The sequence below is a fragment of the Ascaphus truei genome, chromosome 1, assembly GCF_040206685.1.
Source record: "Ascaphus truei isolate aAscTru1 chromosome 1, aAscTru1.hap1, whole genome shotgun sequence".
Taxonomy (NCBI): domain Eukaryota; kingdom Metazoa; phylum Chordata; class Amphibia; order Anura; family Ascaphidae; genus Ascaphus; species Ascaphus truei.
In genome coordinates, this window is record NC_134483.1 from 79,233,823 (window position 1) to 79,255,007 (window position 21,185).

The following is a 21,185-nucleotide window of genomic DNA, read 5'->3' on the forward strand; positions in this document are numbered from 1 at the left end:
TACAGAAACACCAACCCCCCCTCACCATCTACCCCCTCCGCCTACCCCCTACCCCCTCTGCGAGAGCGAGCACCCGCCTTCTCAAATTCCTCAATCTCCCTCTTGTCAGCGACGCAAACAGGAACAGGCAGGGAGATGAAGTATAGCAGTGTCCGGGCGGCTGCTGTTGCTGATGCCGGCTCACTGCTGTGTGGGGGTGCCGCTGCGCCGCCAGGCCTGGGACAGCATGGGAGAGTTGTCCCAGCTCTCCCTTCCTGGTGACCACAGAACCCCTGTTGAAAACCACTGCACTACAGTCTCCAGGGATACGCCTCCAGACATTTCTCTGCGCTTCTGACAAGGCAACATCCCAGCCTCAGCACTTGCACCCTTGCAAACAAAGGTTCTACACTCACCCAACCTAGTTCAACAACAGCCTCCAGATCATGGAAGGGGGTTTACAGCAGTGGCCAGGAACCCTTAAGACCTTTGGGCCTTAGCAATCTCTGCCATCTTGCAAGGAGAGGAGAAATGGAGGCTATGTGGTGAGTCAGGGAGGCAGGATAAATCGTAAGAGGTCCAAAAAATAATGGGCACTTCCAGACTGATAGCAGACCTGGAGGGAGCAAAATGGGATATGGATGGAAAAGGATTGTGGTAGATAAGTCCTTTGGGCTGGAGCTGATTCAAAGCACGTCTGCCAGTTTAAGCTTCCAGCCCTCCCTCCCCCCATTATATCAGCCTTGTATTTATGAATCATTAGAGGGCCACACACGAAACATATGTGTTGCTGGCACCACACGCAGCAAAGCGGCTAATGTCTGTAATTGCTATTTTCTACAGTATCTTTAATTTATTATTTCATTGCCTGTTTGGAGTTATTTTTGTTTGCATTCTATACTGTAGGAAATTAAGTAAAAGATTTAAATTAAGTGCTGGGTCTGTTTTATGCTCTATCAGCATCTTCTTACTATATTTGGCATGAATAAGAAATCTCCTATTATATACTGTACAGTAAGGTGATTTTATTTTCTGCTGGCTTGAGTTAAGATAACATATCTGAGAAAAACAAATGTTTTTCAGACAAAATGATCAATTGTTTAGTTAAAATCATAGGGGGACATTTATTGCAGCCATGGTAACATGGCAACAGGCACGATCATGCACTAAATGCAAGCAAATCAATAACGATAATTGTTCTATTGCACTTTAAGGAATCTTCCCATAGAGTTCCTTGATAAATAAGGAAAAATGCCCAGTGCAGTATATAGAGAATATTGACTATGGTTGATAAATAAATAGCTCACTGACCACATAATTTGTTTTCTTGAATCATGTGATTTGTCGGGCATTTCTTAGTAACATCAGGACTGCAACTGAGAAATACCTATGGCCCAGAGTTACTAAATGTCAGTGCAAACCTAGTCAATGGAGCACTATTGCCTGCAGTTTAAACTTAATACATATGTAACCATGTCTGGTTTTGGCTACTAATCTGCACTCCCTGACATGCAAGCCCTGGTAACAGTGCAGGCAGTGTCAGGAGCAATCCTGGGGTTTCCCCACCAGAATTGGCTTCCTTGAGTGACAGGGGAGGAGGTGGGCTAAGGCCTGTGTTCTGCCCAATAAGAGGGTCAGACCTTGGACCTTCCTCCTCAGTACTTAAGGGGCTACACTTCCTAAATGTAGGCAGTTGTCTCTCCCTCTTAAGAGAGACTGTTATCACACAGAGGTGTACAAAGCTCTGGCACCTTCTGTTCCCTCCCCGTGGAGGAGTGGGGTGAGTACTATACCCCTTACTCTACCATAAAGTAAGGGAAACGTTAGGACAGCCCTTGGTGCCCTAGGCCAGGGGTGTGAGTCCAGGGTCCATCCTGAGGTTGGTGGCCTGGAGTGATTGCTCTACAGTATATGCTTTTGTTTGCAGAAAGAGAATAAAGACAGTTCAAGTTAAACTATACTTCTGCCTGGAGGGCAATCTATCTGGGGGAGTAGTGTGAGTTCTCCTGCAGGGATTGCCTTCACATTCCTGGAGCCTGCAAGAGATGGAGGTGCTGACACTAATGAGATAAAGATCCATCATCTAACCCAGAAGCCTGTTCTGATGTCCCCTCTACCATCGACGGATACCTCAGTATCCTGTAAGCCAGCAGGTACCAGAACTACACACCTGGCAGCAGGGAAAATCTCCCAGAGGGTGGAGGAAACACCACTACACGTACATGCAAACAAACAGTTTCAAATGAAATTTATGAAAACAATGTGACCTTTTGTGGTTTATATATATATACAGGCTTTGCTGTATACTAAGGCTAAGGCCCTGCTACACGCATCTACATGGCTGCCTTGCTTGCCGGCGGCGCGTGCAAGTCACTGCACCGTGATCTGCAGCCTGCAGTTAACTTTTTTGCGTGGGGGGCGTGGCCAAAACGGGTTGTGTGGGCATGGCCATGATGTGAGAGGGGCGGAGCCATCACACAAACTCAAAGCACAGCACTGCCTGTCTTCAGATTGGCTGCTGGGATCCAATCTGTGATTGGTTCCCTTGCGTTCCACGTGACGTGTCACCGCGCCGGATCACCAGAGGCTTGTAGCTCTGGCCGGCTGACACATCACAGCACGTAGTCAGCCATGGAGGGAGGAGGCAGCCGGGACCACCAAAGTGCAGGTAAGGGGCTGGTGGCCCGCAAGCACACGGCCGCGCACGCCGACGACCGCAGTAGGTCCTCAGAATAAGAGTACATTAGAGCTAGCTGATTATTATTTGCAAAGTTTATTTGGTGTCTGATGCAAAATGTCCATTCATTTTATTAAAGCTGCAGTTAAAGCTGTCATTTAAAAAAAAAAACATTCAGTATGTGCATCAATACAATCTACAGTACACGCTGACAAGTGATTAGCTAAGTTGTTGATTGATCCGTTCTCCTTTAATCGATTGTTGAAATTCAGCTGGGGGTTCACAAAATGCATCTTGGATAATCTTCTACTGCACTCAGACAAGGTTCTGTGAGGAAGATCATGTGACCAGGCTGGCACTAGATTCAATTGGTTCACTGCTAGAGAGGGCAGTGCTCAAAAAGGTGGTGCTGTTTCAGAAGGGGAAGTGGATGTGACTATATATGGTTGCTATAGGAACAAAAATGCTTGTTTCATTAGTATACATTAAAAATGTCTTTCAAATTGTTTTTTTTTTTACTGCTACATTTATTTTCTCATAGTACAGAACTGATTTATTTAAAAAAATTAAAAAAACGCGCATGTAGGATATTGCTTGAACTGCAGCATTAAGCCATAGTTTGTGGACAAGGTACATACAGTACATATTGGTGGTGACTGGTCTTGATCAGAACTTTTTTTAACTTCCAAATACACTACTTGCTATTTGTAATGGTTAATGCTAGTGTCAGATCTTGTCACCAAGCCCGCCAACAGGGGAAGTCTGCCGGGGTTGGGGTCCCAGGCCCCCTGCGCGGCCGTGACCGTTTTAAAAAAAAATTGCCGCCGATCCCCTGCCGGCGCAGGGAAAGCAGGGTGTCCGTCCAATGTGGGACGGAGTGGAAGTGCTGTTGCGATCCTGCGCCCGCCAACCCAGCTCCCCCGCGCCCGCCAACCCAGCTCCCACTGCACCTGCCAACCCAGCTTCCCCTGTGTCCGGAGGGGAAGCGCTGTGGCGAGCCTGCACCCGCCAACCCAGCTCCCCCCACGCCCGACAACCAGGCTCCCCCGCGCCCGCCAATCCAGCTTCTCCCGCGGCCGCCAACCCAGCTCCCCCCGTGCCTGCCAACCAAGCTCCCACTGCACCCGCCAACCCAGCTTCCCCTGTGTCCGGAGGGGAAGCGCTGTGGCGAGCCTGCACCCGCCAACCCAGCTCCCCCCACGCCCGACAACCCAGCTCCCCCGCGCTGCCAATCCAGCTTCTCCCGTGGCCGCCAACCCAGCTCTCCCCACGCCCGCCATCCCAGCTCCTCCCTTGCCCACCAACCCAGCTTCCCCCACACCCCCTCCTGCCCCGGGCAGCAGCTGCGGGGACCAGGGACCGGGGGAAATGCTTCCACGGAATTAGCCTGCCAGTCTCACTCCCCTGCCTCAGCCTACCTCCCACATCCCCCATGCCCCCCATGCTCCCCGAGCTCACGCCCCACCCCGGGCAGCAGCCATGGGGATCGGGGGCAAGGAGGGAAGCATCTGGTAGGCAAGGAAGCAACACCCATCCGGTCAAGGTCAGTCACCCACCCAAGCAGTCACCCACCCAGGCAGTCACTCACCCACCTAGGCTGTCACTCATCCACCCAGGCAGGCAGTCACCCACCCAGGCAGTCAGTCACCCACCCAGGCAGTCAGTCACCCACCCAGGCAGGCAGTCACCCACCCAGGCAGGCAGTAAGGGGCAGTCAGTCAGTCAAGGCAGTCAGTCACCCCCCAGGCAGTCAGTCACCCACCCGAGCATTCAGTCAGTCACCCAAACCCAGGAAGTCAGTTAGTCACCCACCTAGGCAATCAGTCAGACAGTCACCCAGGCAGTCAGTCACCCACCCATACTTAACCCCTCCCAGGCCCATACTTAACCCCCTCCCCCCGCCACCCTCCAGGCCCATACTGAATCCCCCCCAGGCCTTTTGTCACATTGGATGTATATTTGTCTTTTGTTGAAAATATAAAAATAAACAGATTGCATTGCAATGTTTTTTTCCGTATTACAATAAGAAGAAAACAGTTAAGTAAAAGTTGCGCGCTAAAAATGCTCCTTTCATTTGTCCTGGGCCCCATGATTTCTGTTGTCTGCCCTGCTTCTCACAATTACTGCTGCGGCCGAGTTTATTCGAGCATTTGCCCGTTCTCGGCCGCAGCAGTAGCCTGGCGCGCGCCGGAGGGTGCCGGGCGCGCGCCGAAGCAGCGGAGGAGCGCCCTCCGATCGATCCATCCATCCTCCCGCTGCCGGGTCCGCCGGGTCCCCCGGAACCCCCTGCCGCCGTCCCCCACATCGCGGGACACCAGGGCTCCCTCGGGGAGCCCTGGACGCGCGTGCAGGGGGCGCAGGCTCCCGATGACGCGTGACCGCGCGTCGGTGACGCGCGGCACGCCGAGGTGCGGCCACTAGCAAGCCGGGAAATCTCCCGGCTTGCGGAACCGGCCGCACTGCAATAAAGTGTGTCGGTACTGTATACGATGTTCCTTTACCCCCCTCCCTGCTCCCCACTCAATGCCTGTGCTACTGAGTTCTAAGAACGCAATAACTGTTTTTTAATATATTATTAACTTTGCCTGTTAATTATGTGTTAAAGGTGCTCACCAACCATTATTGTGCCTTATTGTTATTCTGTTAGAGTCATGACATCTTAATATAAGGAAACAGCGTGCATGCTTCTTGCAAACACAATGTCTAATAGCATTTTACCGTTGACTTGTTGTTTTTTTTTGCTTTTTTGCAGACCGCTAATGCTAATAAAAGCTCAGATGATGACAATGAGCGTGTCAAAGAAAAGGAGAGCTATATTTGCGCAGTATGCATGGATATTTATTTCAATCCTTACATGTGCTCGCCGTGTCATCACATCTTTTGCGAACCATGTTTAAGGACACTTGCCAAAGAGAATCCTACTAGAACGCCATGTCCTTTGTGTCGAACAACAATTGTAAGAGTCTATCTCCAGTCAGGTACTGTATAAAGATGTCATTCATACTTGTACAATATCCCTAAATACAGTGTACTTTTAAAGGAAATTGTTTTTCTCAAAGAAACACATCTAAAATTGAACAAGAGCCTATTTAATATGAGATCACTTAAAAATGATGATAAATATCATTTCAAAGATCTTTACATTAAAGATACTTATTTGGAGTGACGTTTAATAATAATGTCTACTAAAAAAATTGCAACGCCAGTATTTTATATACAGATGCAGCCACCATTATTAGAACCCTTGCCTGGGAATTTCTGGCGCAGTCTCACAGTAAATGCCTTTTTACTGCAAACAGTTTGAATGGCACTGCAGGGAACCCTCGCTGTGTTTATCCAATGGGCCATTAAGAATCTCACAGAAATGTTGAGGCAATGTTGAGGCATTTACTGTGAGACTGCCCCAGAAATTCCCAGGCAAGAGTTCTAATAATGGTGGCTGCATGTGTATTGTTGCCTTATTTCGAGAAAAAAAGACCTTTGTAATCAAGAGATAAATGTCTTTAAACAACATTCAAGCTCATTTTTCAAGACAACACTGTTTTCAGTCTCATTCAAAATATGCAATTACACCATGAGTGTGATGTATCATGGCAAATTTGGAGCATCTTGCATCTCTATGCATTAATGTATCAATGTATTTCTCCACGTTTTGCACCGTGTGTTTCGATAGGAGGAGTTCTGTGGGAGCTACATGAATCACAGATTATAATGAGATGTACCAAACTCTACATCTCAGTGCATCCCTTTTGTACGGTACCTTGTATTTTCATCCAAAAATCTGCCAGGTCTGAGGTGGCTTAAACTTTTCTGGCTGACTATTACCGTCTTTAAAACCCGAGACAGAACATGAAACACAGACAGAGCTCAATGCATTTGCTGCGAGTGCAAGCAGACATTGGAGAAATGCATAAAAACAAAATTCTTTACACATTTTCTTTACATTGATACATATCACGCCATGTGTTTTAAGCGAGGCAGAAACATTTACATTGCTTCATGTCCCCCATTTGGGTGATGGATCTTGAGGCCGCGTTTGGTTCACATTGTGAATAAAGGCAAATGCCTACAGTATCTCTTCCTTTTAGTTCGGTTCTGAGCAGAGAGGGGCAGAGGAGAAACTTGGTGCGCTTTTTGGATCCTTCTCTGGACCCTTGTCCCTCATAAGAATGGAGAGATTCTATACACCAATGTATTATGTATCAAATACAAAAATTATATGTTGTTTTTAATATTTGCCTATACAATTATAAATATCTTCTTACACTGTGCTGACAGGATATGCAGCACTGCACATAGGGTTTACCTGCACTGCAAAGCTTATGTTAAATTTTTGGACACTTGAAGTTGTCATCAAATAATATATCATATTTACTATATGCTGTAGTATTACACACTTGTAGTTTAAAGTATTGTTCCAATAAAATCATACTAATTGTACTGTATTAAGTGTTTTGTTTCCTATTGTTGTGTTACGAATAAGATATTTATATGAGGAACGATGGAAAGCAGAAGTGAGCTCAAATATAAAATTATAGCAAATTTCTCTGTGGGAATCATACACTTTATGATGTCTTACAAAATTGACTACACACCAAATACAGGTGCGCCGACGAGTATTCTAAAACTTGCCTTGGAAAATCTGGGGCTATCACCAACAAGATCCAGGTACATGCTGGGTACATGCTGCAACATTTCAGTGACATTTCTGCACAGACTAATGGCCCATCGGATTAACACAGCAGGGGTCCCTGGCAGTCCCATTCACTTGAATGGGACTGCCAGGGACCCCCGCTGTTAATCCGATGGGCCATTAGTCTGTCTGCAGAAATGTCACTGAAATGTTGCAGCATGTACCCAGCATGTACCCAGCATGTACCTGGGTCTTGTTGGTGATTGCCCCAGATTTGTTTTAGAATACTCGTCGGCAATACAGTATCAGTTAATAAAAACTGATGATGGTGAGTGGCCCTAATTGTATTCATGTGTTCAGTATAAGCAGATATCATAACTGAGTTATCCTTTCAAACAGCCTTGTTCCAATTGTGCAAATGCCATTTCATTTCCATGAAATTATTATCTAATTTTATGTAACCTTTTAATTACAGACTTGAACAAATCTGCTGTTGCTTTCTTCCCCAATAAATATCTGAAGCGAAAACAAAACTTTCAAAGAGCAAATTGTGCAAAATGGCCCTTGCCCAACTGCAATAGAATTGGACAAGTTTTTGGAGGTAAGAGGATTTAGTTAAGTGTATGGTTCTGTATTATGTCTTTACAGTGATGTGCACAATTATTAGTGTTTCTAGCATTACATTGAAATTGTAATTGTAATCCACAATTTGAATTGGGATGATTTTATAAATGAAAGGTAGTAGAGTTTATCAACAACTGATCAATAACTCAGCCACCTTTATGTGTATACAAATAAGAAATACACTTCTATAATTAAACATTTCAAATAAAAAATTAAAAGCCTGCAGCCATGCCAAGGTAACACCAAAAAGACATGTCAGGCTACAGTATAACTGTCTTTAATGGAAAAAATGGGTCTATTGTATGTAATGGCAAATTTTGCAATAATATAGCAGAACTAATCTCTTTTGCTTATGCACTTGTTCCCATGGCAGCTGAACAGAAAAACCTCAAATGCCATGCAAAATGTGTGGTATGTCCAGTAATATACACATTAACCTTTTTATGCAATAGTTATCACATATGACTTCAGTGGTAACAAAAGGTTAATGCACGAAATATCATAACATGGCTAACGCTAATCTATAGCAATCTGTATTAATATCCTTTGCGTTCTATGTGTTCTATACTGCAGAAGGTAATCTTTTTTCATATCTCCACCCCAAATAATCTTTGCAAAAGAATTATGGGCCTATTCATTAAATTCTGATATTATAAATGCAAAATTAACCAAAATGGCATGCAATTTGATATGATGAAATCTGGAATTTTTATTGTATCTATTAAGAGTTATTTATGCATACCCATACGGGGGCCTCTAACTCTAGAAGCAGGGTGTCTCCAGACCTGAAATTGATGCGGTTCTGCTCTGGACACTCCCTGCTTCAATACTGCATTATTTAAATAAAATACAAACAGCTTCATTACCTTAGCGGCTAGCCGCTAAGAAAATGAAAGGATTTAACCCAAGTACCTTGTTTCTTGGGGGTTGAGGGGGTTGGTGAATAGGGTAGTTGCCCCAGGGTGATTGGTTAGGCCAGTAGTTCATTTTTTATTGTAATGTTGCTGCCCACGGAGGATGAGGAGGACTGGGAGGAAGATGATGATGACCTTCTTCCTGGCAGGGATAAGTCCAACTTTAAACTACTTTATGCTGGCTGGATAATGTTTTAGTTTTAATGGGCAAATGAGTTATTATCCAAATCTTGATAATAGGGATTTTGCCCATTACTGTACTGTATGTGTTAGGGGGGAGGGGGTTGTTGGAGGTAGAGGGGTTGGGTAGTAGAGTGCCTATTTATTGCCATTGAGGTAATCTTAGCTCCCATTGAGGGCACAGGTAACCACACTGGCAATCAATGTCTGTATTGGCTAGTATTGTGTTTTAATGTTTATTGGGGGTAGAGGGGATGGATGAAGGTGGTATTTGGCTCGTAGTGGGTGTTTATGCTTACCAGGTGGGTAGTGAGAGGGGTTAACGCCTTTTTTTAAAGCTGCAGACCAAGTAATATCCTAAATGTGTGCTTATTTTTAATAAATCAGTTCCGTACTATGGGAAAATACTTCTTACATTTTTTTTTAAACAACTCTGAATTACATTTTAATGTATTATAATGTAACAAGCATTTTTTGTTTCTATAGCAACTATTTATAAAGTCACATTCCCTTCTTCTTCTGAAACAGGTTTTTTGAGCCCTGCCCTGCACCAATTGTATCTAGTTACTGCCTGGTCACATAATCTTCCACACATAAGTTTGCATCTTTGGTCCTCTTCTGCTGCACTGAGAGCCATTAAGTGAACCCCCAAGCCAAACCTTCACCAATCGATCACAGAAGAACGATCAATCGACAACTTAGCTAATTACTTATCATTGTGTGGATTATACTGTATTACAATGGGGGCTATGTACTAAGCAGTGATAAGTCGTTTTAAGAGCGCAAAATGGGTTTTAAGGCTGATGCAGCCTGCTGTGCGATTCACTAAGCAGTGATAACAGCACTTTATCGGCCTTAAAAGGTATGTTTTCTGGCCTGTGAGCAAAACACATCCGATCAGGCAAAAAAGGAAAATGCGCCGATTTTTGCCAGTCCGCAGGATTCTCTAAACAGCGCAAAAGAAGCTGGACTTAGAAAAAAATCTTTGTTTACCTTTTTCCAGGTTCACCATCGATACAACAGGCCGGCGAGTGTCCCAGGCTGATCCCAGCGGGTGTCCGGGTGTCCCCACTGGCCTGCGGTACCAATGGTGTGCCCCCCCCCCCAAAATAATACTTTTAAATAAATACACCCCCCTCCCCTCGCCCCCTAACACATTACTATTATCCACATATGGATAATAGTGCATTTGCCAATTTAAAATACAATAAGCAGCATAAATAAAGTAAAAAAATCTTGCACTCACTCCTGCCAGGCTGCCACGATGAAGGCCGTCCTCATCCTCATCCCGTCCATGCCCTCCAGTGCTGCAAACAATACAGAAGAATCAAAAGAGACAATCTAATGTCCCCTAACCCCTTAATCACCTTAGCGGTTAGTAACCCGGGACGCCTAACCACCCATCCTTGGGGACAAAACCCATTTCACCCACCCCCGCTACCCACAATAAAAACAATACCAGAACAGCCCCACTATCCACCTCCTAGGCCACACAATAAACATTACAATATTTAATAAACATTAATACATAACCCACCCACCCCCTTTGCCCCCCCATAAAAACAAGATTTATAATGTTACATACAGGATCAATACCCCAGGCTAACAGGGGTCACCAGTGGCCCTGACGGGTGTCCGTAGGCCAACAGAGCACCCAGGGGGTGCCCATGGGTGTCTGGGGACCTCTGGGTGGTCCCTGCTAGGCTACGTAGGCCTCCAGGTTGTCACCGCAGGCCCCAATGGGGTCCACAGGTGGTCCCACTGGTGTCTGGGGTCCCAGAGTTGTTCCCACAGGTGTCTGGTGGTCCTCGGGTTGTTCCCATGGGAGCCTGGGGGCCCTCGGTGGTCTTGGGTCCCCGGTTGTTCCCTGCAGGTGTTCCCCATGGGTCCGTAGGTGGTACCCGTGGGCGTCCGGGGGTCCTCAGGTGGTCTCCATGGGTCCCCACAGCCCTGCAGTACCAATCCTATATGTAAAAAAGTAAACATGTCATACATTTCAATCAATAACCCCCCCCACACACACACACACACACACACACACACCAAATACATACAGTACAGTAATGGGCAAAATAACTATTATCCAGATATGGTAATAGATTATTTGCCCATTATTAAACACATTAGCCAACATAAATAAAGTAAATAAAACCTTTCTACTTATCCCTGCAATATGGTGGGTTTCCTTGTCAGGATACTGCAGGTCCCTGTCCTCCTTTGCAAGAAACATACACAGCAAATACATTCTAATGCCCCCTAGCCCCTTAATCACCTTAGCGGTTAATAATCGCCAAAGTAATTAAGGGATTAACCCACCCTGCCCCGCTACCCACCCGGGAGGCCTAACCACCCTCCCCAGGCAACTACCCCCATCTTTCACCCATTAATTTGTACAGTGGGTACATCATGCCCATATATGATATATATATTGTATGGGCATGATTACCAATATACAAAGAAATGTGTAAGGATTACAAAAACAGGCCCAAATAAAAACATCACATAGCTAAATAAAACACAGCAGGGGAACCTGGTTCAATTCCCGGTGTCAGCTCCTTGTGACCTTGGGCAAGTCACTTTATCTCCCTGTGCCTCAGGCACCAAAAACATAGATTGTAAGCTCCACGGGGCAGGGACCTGTGTCTGCAAAATATCTCTGTGAAGCGCTGCATAAAACTAGCAGCGCTATACAAGAACATGCTAAAAAAAATGCTTAAATAAGTTACGACGTTTAACAGCAGGTTATGTAGGAATTTTTGAAAGTTCACAATTTCTCAAAAATGTTCACTTCAGTACATTTTTGTGGTCTAATTTGTGTTAGCAATTTGGCAAACATTCTGAAACTTTGCCACTTTGTCTAAAAAATAAATTGTCTGAATCTTGCCTTTTTTCAAAAAAAAATAGCTAACAAACCAATAACACTTTTTACCAAACTTACACCCATATTTCAGTGTCTTAAAACTGAAGTAATAGAAACAAATTGCAATATGTAACACTACTGTATATACACCACAATAAAATGGGATCTGCAGAACACCATGGCAAACAAATATTATAACTAATCTATGCACTGTCATGAATATTCTCCAAGTTATCCAAGTCTGTTTCAGGTGCTATCAGCAAATGTTTATGTTAAATCTTTATTTTCCATCTCTTGAGCATTTGAGTCAGAAATTCTGTGGGATCATCACCGGGTTAAAACTTGTCAGAATGTCAAATGCACTATTTCACCCTTGGAAGCACACTAGTAGGTGCAATAATGTTGACTACTTGCAGATATGTGTTATCTGCATAGAGGTGATGTTTGAAGCCAAAAGCACTCATAAGGCGAACTGGTTAGAGCGTTTTGTGTGAATTAGGTGAGGTCTCTCAACAGAACTCTATGATACATCAACAGCTAAATCAACAGGGTAAGAACAGGAGTTGGCAAAAGAGACAGTGTAAGAACAAGGAGAACAAGAACAGTGCATTGTTATATATCCCCAGGTAGTGGAGAACATAATGGGAAAGATGCTGTTCAACAGTAGCTCAAGATGCAGATAAGTCAAGCAGAATTACAAGGGATAAATAGCAAGGAGAAAAGAACCCACTGTAGCACTCAGTACCCTGCCTTACCCTGCGCTCCCTGAGTAACCACAGAAAAACTCCTGCCCGGTTTAGGAGGGGAAGTGTACGCGTGCGGTCTGGCAGCTGCTCGCACTGCGAGAAGGAAGGCTGCCACGTCAATACCGACCGCGCGCGTGCACGTGACTGGTGCCGACGCGCGCGTTTCGCGGATGAAACCAATTGAAACATATCCAGGCATATATAACTCACCACACTGTCACTGGGATCTTCCCCGCATACTGCAGCCATGAGAAAGCGTTTCATCCGCGAAACGCGCGCGTCGGCACCAGTCACGTGCACGCTCGCGGTCGGTATTGACGTGGCAGCCTTCCTTCTCGCAGTGTGAGCAGCTGCCAGACTGCACGCGTACACTTCCTCTCCTAAACCGGGCAGGAGTTTTTCTGTGGTTACTCATGGAGCACAGGGTAAGGCAGGGCTCTGCATGTGTACTTAGTTTAGTGGCTAGTGTCCCTGACGGTGGAAGCACATTCATGAGTATGTGCACAGGCATACCAACAGCCACACCGTCTACAGGGACTAGTTAGCCACTGCATCACTATTATCTCTATGTCAGCTGGCCCTTCGTAGTAGGACTGCAAGCAGCTGTCTGCTGGGCGTTTTTCTATAGGGATCTCATTTACATCACATGAGGGGTATGAGTATTTTACAGCATGGACCCGATTGCATTATGCACTGATTACCAAGGGCATAATTTCACCACACTGCCATAAGATTCTATGGTTTCTGTATATGCACTACCCTCCTATATATATTTTCCCTTTATAGCCCAGATACCTGTCTATACTCCTGACAGGCTGTGCTAGCCCTCCCCCACCCTTGCTCTCACCTAAACAACCACAATCAGGGAATACTGCATATCAGCTCCCTTGGAACAATTGATCTAATCCACCTTAATTGTCTTCCATCCATTCAAACCCGGAGTGTCCTACATACTCACCTTAGGGTTTATATATATGTGTGTCCTTGTTGGATTTTAATACCCTTCATTTTAATCAGTTTAGCATTAAAGTCATTTTTTTAAAGATTTTCATAAATCATTGTTCAAAAGGTACTGAGTGCTGCAGTGGGTTCTTTTCTCCTTGCTATTTACCCATTCTATCACCCACAAGCACCTTACCCATTTACATTTATATACGACTTAGCAGAAGCGGGGTTCACCTTCACAGTACTCAACATAATTACAAGGGAGTGACTTATAGTTTAAGTTTGCTGTAGGCAATTAGCTATCTGGTTAATGACAGTTTCAATGGAGTGAAAAGTATGAATGTCTGACTGCAGAGGGCTCAATTGAGCATGTGAGTTGAAGAACTGGTGCCAAATCAAGGCATTGAAGAAGTAATATTAAAATATAATGTAGCGCACTTTGCCCCACCCCCTGGAAGATATGACAGATACTGTGTATGTGGTGCGTTATTTGCGGCTCGCAGAAGGCCTGGGCCTCCGCTGCTGGGAGCCTGGGGTGTGTCTGATCCGTCGGGTGAAAGTGCCTCCACATGTACGGGACCCTACTGTGTGGGATAACCCCATTACAGGACCCCCATGCTATAATACACACAATAGTAAGAGTAACAGTTTTCTCCATGCATAAGAATAACAATACTACCACGTTCCCACCAACTAGGCCTCACAGGGCCCTAACCTTACAGTTTCCTCCAACCAATCTGCACACCTGATGGATATTTCCCCACAGAACTGAGGTGCTCCTGGGCACCTAACCTCCCCAGTGTCCACAGGAACTAGTCCACCCAAATGTGTGTGACAATGCTGCCCACAAGAACTGAAGGTGTTACATAGAGTACCTCTCCAGGTGCTCCTACACCCTGGTATGCCGGTAGATGATACGGATCCACTGATCCAGCGATGTCGGCGTATTCTCCATCTCTATGTAGGGTGTTATCCCACGTGAATGGTTCCACCATGAAGAAAGTCTCTGTCTTGGTAGGGGTGATCCGGTCCCAGACCACCAAGGGCCAGGTCGCAGCAGTGTTTTCCCTCACGCTTGTGCTACCGGGCAAGGTCGACATCTAACTGTAGTTCCCCTGCGAGGGCTTCTAAGCAATGGCCGCCGCTTCAGCTGCTCTCACTGCGCATGCCGTCTGCGCAAGCGCTGCATATTCAAGATGATGGCACCCTGCTACGGGAGCCGCCGGCGACTCGATCGTTTTTCCTGAGCAACCGGCACCTGCCCCCTGCCTCCGCTGTCTTGCACACCCGCGCCGGGAAGTAAGTGGACCATAGAAAAGCCCAGAGGGGGACCCGGGCTAGAATAATAATATACATTGATCATCCTTGAATTTATTTGATTAATCCGTATGTATTCATTAGAACACATGGGGGCCTATTTACTAAACTTTGATAAGTTTAGTGCATTGCCAAGTGGGTTTGCATTTTCTTACTGCACTATAAAAAAATTGTCACCAAGAAAAATCAAATTTTTTTTAAAGTTCGGTTAAAAAAATGCAACCTCACACTACTTTGTTTTTTCCAAGACTAATCGCACAATATACTTAAATTTCAGCCTTAAAGAGCTGTACAGAGAGAAGCTGCATCTCTGTGCGCAGCTCTTACAGGCGATTGTGCAGTTTCAATGTTAATTTGAATAACATAGTATTGTAGCAGGGGGTCTCCTGAACTAAACCGCATTCATTTCAGCCTCAGGGCCTGCCTGCTTCCCCCATACAGGTATGGGGTGTCGGTATCTCCCTGCACTTGCCGACCACATGCGTGATCGGTGTCTTCCGGTTGCGCATGTGCAATCCGGCAAACGCAGTTGGCAAGTGCCGATCGCGCATGCACGGCATAGCAATAGAGCATTTTTGCTCTTGGGCCACGCATGCCTAGCTACTCCACTATCTCCAACCGTGGTGCTTTACGAGTATTCTGAAATATATCTCCCGGAAAGCACATACACCTTTTCCTAATTATCAGTAGCAGGCTTTTAGAAAATACATTTTGCACTATATTTTTTCTTTTTCTTTCCTATGTGCTATAGGCATTTCTGCATTTAGAAAAAAGATTTGCTGCCTATAGTTTTTTGGCTTAATTTAAAATAATGGTACAAAAGAACATGTTCTCAGGCACATGGACCTGAAGAATTTTGAAATGGAAAAAAATAAGAAAATACAAAAGAGTGTAATATTCTTAAGATACTGTAGATAAAGACTGTAGAGTGAGAAAAACACTCTACATTACATAGTACATCAACATACAAAAATTACATAGTGAGAAAAACACTTATATTAACTCCTTATTAAAAATGCAGGGTATACAATTCTTCTTTCTGTGCCTTTAAGAGCTTCCACATGTTTTTACTGTGTTTGTTTTCATTATAGACGAATCTTGTTAGATAAAGGAGTTAACATAGTGTAATAAAGTGATGAAAAGTTCAGTCCGCGCTCTGGCTCTTTAAACTTGGAATGTTGATCCCTCTCTGTTCTTTTGCTGCTCTTGTGTTATGAGGTGTCTCCCCCACCTCCAAATGTGGCTTCCACCGGAAACTCCGACGGTGATACCAATGTTAGCAAAAAAGAAGAAACACAAAAGCGCACCAAGATGAGAGATATAAATTGTATTAGCAACAAATAAAAATAATAGTGACTTACATATGAAATTTCTTTAATAATCCCCGATTCTGATGTCTATCACAGGAGTAGGGCATCACATAGGAAATAGATGGGCAGTCTCAGTTCTGGGAGATCAGACCCGCGCGCTGGGGCTGTCTCCGTTCTGTCTCCTATCCTCCACGTGTGGTAGCGTGGTGAGGAGTGTAGCGCACATGCGCAGGAACCGGAGCCCTCTACCACCAGAACTGAGACTGCCCATCTATTTCCTATGTGATGCCCTGCTCCTGTGATAGACATCAGAATCGGGGATTATTAAAGAAATTTCATATGTAAGTCACTATTATTTTTATTTGTTGCTAATACAATTTATATCTCTCATCTTGGTGCGCTTTTGTGTTTCTTCTTTTTTGATAGTGTAATAAAGTTTTAATAAAAAATATAGAAAAGAAGTGATAATATCACTCACAAACGTATCTTGAGTTTTATGCACGGTAATTAATGTATAACCAGTGAAGATCCACGGTCTGTTCACGGCATTCTAGGAAGCGTTCCTACTGCGGTGCTGCTATTATTTGGAAGAGCCCTTTATTGTGCTGCTGGTGAAATTTCCTTTCTTCTCAAAATATAGTGTTTTAACATATACAGTACGTGTTGTTTTTACTATACGCAATTATGGACAGATTGTATTTTTTATAACTTTGTCTGAAGAAAAATAATGTCATGTGAGAATAATCATTTGAAAAACAAATGGCCAATTTGAAATCGCAGAAATCTGGTAAATATTTGTGTGAAACCCATGTTGCAGTAGCAGGTATTGCTGCCAAAGTAAAACTACTGTATGTCAAAATAAGCAGAGACCACAGCTCTATGATCCATATATAGTATTAACTACTGTATATGATACACATTTCTTCATTTGGTTCTAACTGAACATAAATGATCTACAGTATTATTACAAATAAAATGAATGGACTATTCCTTCTGTTTTTGTTACTAACTTAGGTGCCATAATATGACATGAAACAACATACAACAAATGCTATAAATTTCTAGTAGTTTTAGTTTTATTTCAATGTACTTCTGAATATACAGTGATTGCATTAGAAAGTATAATTTTGAAACAGTTCCATGCAGCATTACATAAAATAAATTGCACATCAACCAAAAAAATAAACAAGAAAGTTTATGTATTCCTTCGAGAATTCTATCCAGTTCTTGAAATGCCCTAAATGTTTGCTTACCTACGGCAGGGTAATTATACTCCCATTACAAGATGATTCAAGGTTGTTAATACAAAAATAACCTTCAAGGAATTTGGTTTCGTATATTTGTTACTAAATCGAAATACATAGAATATAATCACATACAGTTGACTATACTTCACATTATGCACATTGCATAATGTTTTGGGGTGCGCTAAAACCTTCATCGGGTGCCCAAGAGTGTCCTTTCTTGGCTACCTGACGAAGGGGGTTGTAGACCCCGAAATGTTGTGCAATGTGCTTCAACTCTTTTGGTTATCTACTAAATTAAAAAATGTACTGCTAAATACAGTCTTTTGAAGTAAAAATTGTATGTGCGGCAGAGCATTTCTCTTTTTGCTGGATACTGTGGCTAACGGACAGCTTCCAGCTCTGGTTCTACCACTACTACTGCTACAACAAAGAAACATCTACTGAACTAAACAGGGTGACTGTATTCTGCTCCGATACTTTTCTTTATGAAAATTATACCAGAAAAGGAGGGAACTCTTCGGGTATTCATTGTATTAAGTGTAGATTTGGGAACAGGTAGGGAGTTAAGATGCCTATCTGGAGTGGCATTTTGGGAATTGTTAAGGCAGCAAGACCAGTAGTAGTAATAAATGTAAGTACAGCTCAACCCCATTATAGCGCGATCAGCTACAACATGGACCCGCTTATGATGCCGTCTGAGCATTGCTCCTGATTTTTAAGATCTCCTACCTTTCTTTATTCCCCCGGCACTACCATGCAACTCCTGCGGCCGAGGATTCAACTAAACCAGCATCACTCACGCTGAGAACTTCTAACACAGTGTGATCAGCGCGCCTGCGCGGGACTTGTGACGTACAACTATAGGGACGTTCGACGCCTCAGACTCTTCTCTAGTGCCCAGTTTTCTGTCCGGAGACTACAACTCCCGCCATGCATATCCTGTCCCCTCCCTTCTGGGTCATTCCGTGTCGCGGTTCTGACGTCGGAAGTCTACGCTGCGCACGGGTTGCATGTTGTTGCCTGAGTAGAATCGGGGCAGAAGTTAAGAAAATGCCGAAAATCCGAGCGCAGAAAAAGAGCCGGAATGATGAAGAGATCAGGAGCCAGGGTGTGTGAATACACACACACTGGGTAAGTCCTGCGTGGGGGTGCCGCTGCGCTGCCGGGTCTGGGATAGCTGGGAGAGTTATCCCAGCTCTCCCCTTGCGGCGGACGCAGAACCCCTGATCGCGGCCAGCGATCGCATCGGGTGGACCCCGGGCACCACATTACAATGGGGTTCAGCTGTATCCACCGAGGCAGAAATGGTCTGGCCAGGAAAGACAGTAGGGTAGTGCAAGAATAATGTGTGTGACTTGGGGACAACTCTTAGGCAAGTAGCATTCTCAGTGGCTTTTTCATAGGTATTGCCAGTACTGTATATATAGGGGAGAAAGCTAAAGGAGCTTAATATGTACAACTGTGAGGAAAGAAGGGAGTGAGGGGGGATATGATCGAAAATTTCAAATACATCTCAAGTGCAAATTAAGTACAAACTTCCAAGTACAAGAGAAAAGTATATTTCAGAGAAAGAGGAGTGCTAGAAAAGGAGGTAAGGCTCTGAAGCTGGAAAGTGGCAGGCTAAATGGAAATGTGAGAAAAAGGGTGGTAGATTCGTGGAATAGCTCCCAACAGTAGTGGGTTAAGTAGGGTTTATTACAATAAGGCTATTTTAAATACGATCTAATAAGGTCTGAGGTTTTCCAGCAGACAGGAAACTAGGCAGACTAGGTGGGCCAAGTAGTTCTTGCTCTGTCGTCAAATTAAATGTTTCTTTAAAAACATATTTCTTTGTGCAATTTCCTTCTGTAAATGAGACGGAGAATGGAGGAAGTAGAAGAGATAAGGGTTTGGAATGGAACGTTTGGCTGCGGCCATTTGGTCGTGATCAAAAAGCCACAGGAACTCCACCAACACTAAAACTCACCATCGGCAGGACACCGCTTGAAATTTCGCCTTGCTTTGACCCCAATGCCATCTTGACCCTGACAACATCATTACATTGTAATGTAGCTGCCATCTAATGTCCTCTTTAAAAAATCATGCATGCCCTCTTCATAGTTCCGTGTGCCTGCCGCTCCGAGTCCTGCAGCCGCCACATCTTTAAATGTCCCATGTGGGACATTGAGGGCATGCGGTGGTGGCCACGTGGGACATTAGATGGCGTGGGGGACTGCGCACGCGTGTTAAAATATCTAACGGCGACCTGCCCAGCGGTGAGTTGTTGTGGTGACGGTGCTTTGGTTGCGGCCAAACCCAAACGCCCTAGACCGATATGGGTAATGCATGAGAGAAAAATAGGGAAATCTGGGTACAGCACTGAAGTGAAAGCTGCAAAACTGGGGCAAACAAAACTGATTTAAGAAGGACAAACGTTCATATTGAAACCAATTGGTTTTTCTTTATTGATTCATCTGGTGAAGTGTTTTTGCACCAGTTGTACAGCTGGGTGACTTTATTAAATGACCCCAAAAAGGTGATGCACAAAGGTTGAAACCAGGATTAAGGGAAAGGAAGAAGTACTAACGAGCAGATGTAGATAAAGTTAAAATTAGTTGTAGCGCTGCTACCCCCCATCCCCCCTTCTGGGAGATCTGGCCTTTGCTACTAGTGTTATGGCACATAGTACCTGTTGGTTCCAGGAGATGCTGAGCTTCCGCAATGTTGTGGGGAAAAGGACAGGCTTTTTGATGTCATTTGGCTGTGTTCTTCTCTGGTGCAAGCGCCTCCATTCACAGCAGGCTCCAGTTTGCCTGGAGACAGTCCCCACTGTGAAACATATCACTCATACCCCTACCCAATAGACTGAGACTTAGGCAGGGGTATATAAAACAAAGGGGCTGCTTTATTCATCCACCGCAGGATGTTGTACAACAGATGTAGTCTTCTTTCTCTGCCCCATGCTTCTGGATGGTACCTAAGCCTTTCAGCCGAATGGAGGCTTCCCAAGGCCTGCTTGGTATTCTATTCAGCCCCCTGAGGGGCTGAGGGCACATTTCACTCCCTTGAGGGAGAGACTTGGACTGACTATATTTTGGAATGGCTTCCTCTCTAGCACAGAGGGGGAGGGCACAAGGTCTGCACCCAGATACTGCACACAGACCCAGTTCCACCTCCACCCCTGTCACTTAGAGAGTCTGCCTGAAGGTGGGGAAAACCCAAGATTATGCCTGACAATGCTTTGGACTTACTAAGACTGATAGGTCAGGCAGGACAGACAGATATCCAGGACTGGCATGGCTACAGAGTGAAGCGACAGGGAATAGAAATGGAGAGCAGGAGTGTGCATCTGGATAGGGCAAGAATGCTTTAGGTATTTAACATGTACACACCTACAGTATATTAGAAGATTAGTTCTTTTTTATGTTTGTTTGTTTATAATAAATGACATCATTCTTAAGAAGGATAATACATATATTAGTAATAGCTACAGTACAGTACTTCTGGGGATCTTCAATGCTTGTATGCAGGATATCTAATCTTGGACCATTACAATCTATCAAAACCTATCACAAAATTACACTATGAGAACAATACATCTTCACCATTCCAAACGAAATCTATTTTAGAAAATACTGCACATATAAAAATAACAAATAAATACTTGTTTTATTTGATGTAACTGAAAGTAATATGGAGATTCCCTTTCTAAGGCAGGGTTTTCCATATGTGTTGCTTGAGAGGAAGAACAGTAAAAACACCAGCTAGAACTGT

General features: G+C 44.4%; 1 protein-coding gene across 1 annotated transcript in view; it reads left to right on the forward strand.

The window, feature by feature from the left end:
• The window catches only part of RNF180 (ring finger protein 180), a 99,095-nt gene that overhangs the window by 75,798 nt on the left and 2,112 nt on the right, over positions 1-21,185 (forward strand). Inside the window, 2 exon segments of the mRNA XM_075589897.1 lie at positions 5,409-5,634; positions 7,765-7,890. Of these exon segments, the coding sequence (XP_075446012.1) occupies positions 5,409-5,634; positions 7,765-7,890 (352 nt within the window).